At 32.5% G+C, this 6,000-nt stretch overlaps 1 protein-coding gene across 1 annotated transcript in view; it reads right to left on the bottom strand.

Moving 5' to 3' along the window:
- Positions 1 to 974: 974 nt before the first annotated feature.
- The window catches only part of LOC134684946 (uncharacterized), an 86,690-nt gene continuing 81,664 nt past the window's right edge, over positions 975 to 6,000 (bottom strand). The window contains exons 13-15 of the mRNA XM_063544266.1: positions 4,402 to 4,482; positions 2,171 to 2,651; positions 975 to 1,629 (exon numbers count right to left, since the gene is read on the bottom strand). Coding sequence (XP_063400336.1) covers positions 1,598 to 1,629; positions 2,171 to 2,651; positions 4,402 to 4,482 — 594 coding nt within the window. The 3' untranslated portion in view covers positions 975 to 1,597. The remainder of the gene's footprint in view (positions 1,630 to 2,170; positions 2,652 to 4,401; positions 4,483 to 6,000) is intronic.

Genomic DNA, 6,000 nt, shown 5'->3' with positions numbered 1-6,000 from the left:
AACACGATCACCAGGTATTAATTGACGCATCAGGTAAAAATAACGGAATTTGATGAGACTGTTATTAAAGTGAGAGGGTCAGCGCTATAGAACCAGGTTTAATCCACCATTTTATACATTTGAAAATGCCTGTACCAAGTCAGGAATATGACAGTTCTTGTCCATTCGTTTTTGATGCGTTTTGTTATTTGATTTTGCCATGTGATTATGGACTTTCCTAATTGATTTTCCTCTGAATTCAGTATTTTTGTGATTTTACTTTTTTTTTATACAGGAGATTGACGATTGATCTGGAGGACAAAAAGTCAAGCGTACAATAAATTGTCTGATAATGGTGATTCCCGATTGATCTCTAGAACATAATAATAAGATATTGTCTGATAATTGTTATTTTCAATTGATCCCAAGCACATGATGACCAGACATTGTCTTATACTGGTTAATTCTGATTGCATACTTTGGCAATTGTTATATTATAGTTCGTTTCAGCGTGTGTTACATTTTAGTGTTGTGTTCTGTTGTGTGGTAGTTCTCCTGTTATATTTGATGTGTTTCCTTCAGTTTAAGTTTGTAACCCCGGATTTGTTTTTTTTCTCAATTAATTTATGACTTTCGAACAGCGGTATACTACTGTTGCCTTTATTTAACTCAATATTCGGACATTGTCTGAAAAAGTCGATTGCGTTTTCTTCTGCAAACAACAACGAACATCATTTGAAAAACTAACACAGTTCACTATATCCATGGTAATGTAAAACGAGGTCCAACCGATTAAAAGTATCTGTGTAATATCATATAAGTTATCATAAACTTATACTCTTTCAAAAAGTCAACACGCACATATTGCAATAGATGTGTCTCTTCATGGTTTATTGCTTGTTTTCATTTTGGTAAAACAAAAAAAAAACAAAAAAACTGCCAAATATTTCAAGCAATACATTGAATAATTAAGACTATCAAACAACTACCTATAAATTTTACTTTTATTATGAATGAAATAAGACGGTGGATATATGTAAAACAAATCTGGGATAAACACATAACAAAACAATATTCCAGCCGTAAAGGGGTGCCTAGATAATAAAGCTGTGAATATATATATAGCATCAACATCTGATGCCCTTATGGACAAATATTTCTTATATCTTTCTCATGAAAAACAAAGAGAAAATGCTTTCCTGTTTTGTCTTATGTTCCTCACGGCACTATACAAGTTTTCTTGATTTCACTGTAAAGATACTTATATATACAAGTTTATAAAGTTTCACACATATTTATTAAAGTATGTAAATAGCGATTATATGAGTAGTATATGTTATTAGCAATATCAATATAACAGTATTTGCTGCATGTGAATATTTTTGAAAAAAAAACAGTAATTATATAGTCACATATTTATCAAATCTTTAACTTTAGTCCAATATTTTCAGCTTGGTTCACATTCTTCATCTTGTTGCCTATAGTTTTATGAATATATAGTTTCAACCTGAATTTGACAGATTCATGTTTCTATTATAGATGATCGACTTCAAATCTGTTACTTTGGTAGACTGTGGGCTTCTTATGATATGTTTCTCTATTGTGGTTGAACATTGATTTAGTGCTCAATTTCAACTTCAATCGTCATTCCTAAAATAAAATTATATATACTAATTGAACGATTGTTGTTTAATGCCCAGTGGCATTTGTATAATGCACATTTACTGATTAGGACGAGAACAATTTACCAAAGTGCAATTGGTATGTCATTTAATAGGTGCTCCAATTTTACTGCCAGGTTTAAAGAAGAATAAACATGACAATATTTCTATTCCTGAGTAACCCTTGTTATAACTGTTTCAAATTATACTTCAAATATTTATCAATGGCAAAATCAGTAGGCGAAGCTAGAATGACTACTCATATCAGGTAACGGAATGCTTAAAATATATCGCAAAAGGGTCTTAGCAAATCTCAACGTTAATAAATTGTTAAGTCTGCATACACTTATATTTTAATACAAACAAGTCTTCATTTACCCTTATTCTTTTACAAACAAGTCTAGTCATGGTCATTGTCATTTCTAGGAAATCACGAAAATAGCCCAGATTATATTAATGAATATTAAACATTACAGGGAAAACGAAAAAGGCTAAGAAATACAAAAAAAAACGGTCTAAAGTATATGTACCTGATATTCCATTTTTAATTGATTTCACTTCCTCTCCAGAAATAGTTTTAGCCAGAATGTCCTTAAGCTGATCTGTATACAGCCTTGTTGGTGTGTTATGGCTATCGAATCTTTTTAAAAGGTCACTTGATATATTACTTAATTCATTGAAACGTATTTCGTCAAGTTTAAATATATGAGAATGTTGTAATTCGTTTCTTGTAAGTCTTATACGTTCAATATCATCTCCAATAGCTATGTCCGTATTCTGCAAGTCTTGCCAACATCCTCCCCATGGTCCAGGAGGACATCGTCGGTGGTTTGAATTACTTGGAACATGTTTATTAAGTTTCCTGTGTTCACTGTATAAGTATGTTATATCACAATCACACCTTGGACGTAGATGTGGTTTATCTGGTTTTAATAAATCATATAAAACATCAGCAAAAATATTCAATGCTATCATTCCCATCTTTGTAAAATTAATTTCCTCTTCTGTGAACTGGAAAGAAAATAAGAGTTAAGAATTGTGATGTAAAACAAGAACAAGATAATCTACAATAAGACTTCGCATAAGTTTTGGCTGAATCAATTGACAGTTAACTTGGTCAAGTACTCACAGAAGTTTTAGCAAGAAAACAAAAACATAAACAGTTTATATTAATAAGTAAAACTAAGGAGCTGGCACCAAAGCCGAAACTAACTTTCACTCAATTCTTTTAATCAAAATCTTCCTGATAATAATTCAGAAATAGTTTGTTTTGGTATCAATGATAAGGAAACAGTGTCAAATTTATGTTTTTTTCTTGGAAAACCATAATAATTAAACACATGTATCATTTATTGATTTTTTTTTGCATCTGGTCTAACAATTTAAAACATTCATGATAATATGATTGCTTCAACTTAACTAACAGCAGTATGATGACTATCAAAGGGGAAAGTTCCACAAAGGCAAGCGTTCAACCGAAAATATTATTTAATGAGAAAAAGGATTTATGTTGATGAAAAAAAAAGTAAAATCACAAAAATACTGAACTCCGAGGAAAATTCAATCGTAATCAAATGACAAAACACATAAAAAACGAATGGACAACAACTGTCATATTCCTGACTTGGTACAGGCATTTTCAAATGTAGACAAGAGGCTGTCACAACGACAGCAAACCGGATTTATTAATATTTATTTGTGTCCTGGCAATATCACACGAACCATTACTGATACATGGTGAAAGTGAAAATCGTCAATATTTAATTTGACATCCATTTTGTCATCAGTATCAACATATTAAAATTTGAAAAGCTTAGATTGAAGGGTTCATGAGTAAATTCAACAACGTGAATGGAAACGCCATTTTACAATTTTCAAGAACCATAACGCCTGAACGGTAAAAGTCAAAATCGTCATTCTTGAACTTGACCTCTATTTTGTCATCAGTAACAATATATAAAAATTTCAAAAGCTTTGGTTGAATGGTTCATGAGAAAATGCACGGACACGACTGGAAACACCATTTTTCAATCTTTCAAGAACCATAACTCCTGAACGGTAAAAGTCAAAACCGTCATTATTTAACTTGACCTCTATTTTGTCATCAGTTACAACATATTAAAATTTGGGAAGCTTTGGTAGAATAGTTCATGCGTAAATGCACGGACACAAATGGAAACTCCATTTTTCAATCTTTCAAGAACCAAAACTCCTGAACGGTAAAAGTCAAAATCGCCATTATTGAACTTGACCTTCATTGAGTTGTCAGTAACAACATATTAAAATTTTAAAAGCTTTGGCTGAACGGTTCATGAGTTAATGCACGGACAACATTTGATTGCCGCCCGCCTGGCCGCCCAACTGCCCGACTGCCTGACCGCCGTACATCCCCAAATCAATAACCGACATTTTTGTCAAAAAATCCGGTTAAAAATGGTGGATTGAACCTGGTTTTATAGACATGTAAGAAAGAGAAATAGAAATATTTCTGTCAACAATTCTATTTCAAGCGTTTGAATTTACATTCTAAAATTAATTCACATTAATTTTTGTGGAAGTCAACATTTGTTCAACTTTAACCATCGATAAAAGAATACTTACATTTAATCTTTTTAACAATTTTGTTCTTCTATATATATCTAGTCATTGTTCAATCTTTAAATTATTATGATATCGAATGGAAAACTGAACTTCTCCTGTTTTATCATTTCGATTTTTAGGAAATGAATATAGCACAAAAATACAATGTGGTGTTACATACCCCTGTCGAAATGGCTGTTCCTGTTGCCCTTTCATTGATATTTGAAAACTCCCTCTCACCAGCTTGGACACGGACACGTACCTCAAAAAAAAAAGTATGTCATTCATTTTCCATAGAAAATAGTTGGTAATATTCATGAAAGGTTTACGAAGACAATTTGTCAATGTAGGTGGCACCTATTCTTTTATTCTATTTTGATAAAGATAGGTTGAATAATCGACATAGCCAAGCATGCAAGTATGTCTTAAGATAAAGATAGGTTGAATAATCGACATAGCCAAGCATGCAAGTATGTCTTAAGATAAAGATAGGTTGAATAATCGACATAGCCAAGCATGCAAGTATGTCTTAAGATAAAGATAGGTTGAATAATCAACATAGCCAAGCATGCAAGTATGTCTTAACTCTTTGGCTATGTATGCATATTAGTAAAACAAGTTGGATTTCTCTTCAGAGATGAGTTACCTCATAAACTGGAAATAAGTATACAATTTGGAGTTTAGTATGGGGTTCATTATCACTGAACCAGTATATAATTTGTTTAGGGGCCAGCTGAAGGACGTCTCCGGGTGCGAGAATTTCTCCTTGTATTGAAGACCTGTTGTTGACCTTCTGCTGTTGTCTGCTCTATGGTTGGGTTGTTGTCTCTTTGGCACATTCCCCATTTCCATTCTCAATTTTATTCCTATAAGTTTCATACAACTCAAGGAAATGTTTGTTTTTTTTACATTCAGGGACAAAGGGAAACGGCGCAAAATCATAGAAATAGCCTACTCGGTCAGTCATGCTTAAAAATGCTAAAATGTGTAAAATGCTCAGTTAAGAGTATCATGATTTTATAACATGAATTGTCTCAATAGTTTGCATTTTGATGGAATAAACTATTACAAAGCATATAGTGTCAATCCAAAGACAATTGCTCGATTTGATGAATGCATGATATTTTCTTAAGAATTTGTTTTAAGTAAAATAAGTAATACTTATAAATTTATCTTATTTGACATTGCACTTTATGTAATACTTACAAAACTTTGAATTTTTCGAAAAACTTAGGATTTTCTTACCCCAGGAGTAGATTACCTTAGCCGTATTTGGCACAACTTTTTGGAATTTTGGGTCCTCAATGCTCTTCAACTTTGTATTTGTTTGGCTTTTTAACTATTTTGATTTGAGCGTCACTGATGAGTCTTATGTAGACGAAACGCGCGTCTGGCGTATAAAATTATAATCCTGGTACTTTTGATAACTATTTACACCACTGGGTCGATGCCACTGCTGGTGGACGTTTCGTCCCCGAGGGTATCACCAGCCCAGTAGTCAGCACTTCGGTGTTGATATGAATATCAATTATATGGTCATTTTATAAATTTTCTGTTTACAAAACTTTGAATTTTTCGATAAACTAAGGATTTTCTTACCCCAGGAGTAGATTACCTTAGCCGTATTTGGCACAACTTTTTGGAATTTTGGGTCCTCAATGCTCTTCAACTTTGTATTTGTTTGGCTTTTTAACTATTTTGATTTGAGCGTCACTGATGAGTCTTATGTAGACGAAACGCGCGTCTGGCGTATAAAATTATAATCCTGGTACTTTTGATA

Source organism: Mytilus trossulus, chromosome 9, assembly GCF_036588685.1.
Source record: "Mytilus trossulus isolate FHL-02 chromosome 9, PNRI_Mtr1.1.1.hap1, whole genome shotgun sequence".
NCBI classification, from domain to species: domain Eukaryota; kingdom Metazoa; phylum Mollusca; class Bivalvia; order Mytilida; family Mytilidae; genus Mytilus; species Mytilus trossulus.
The sequence above is the reverse complement of the archived record's forward strand: the minus strand, read 5'-3'. Positions and strand labels throughout refer to the sequence as shown.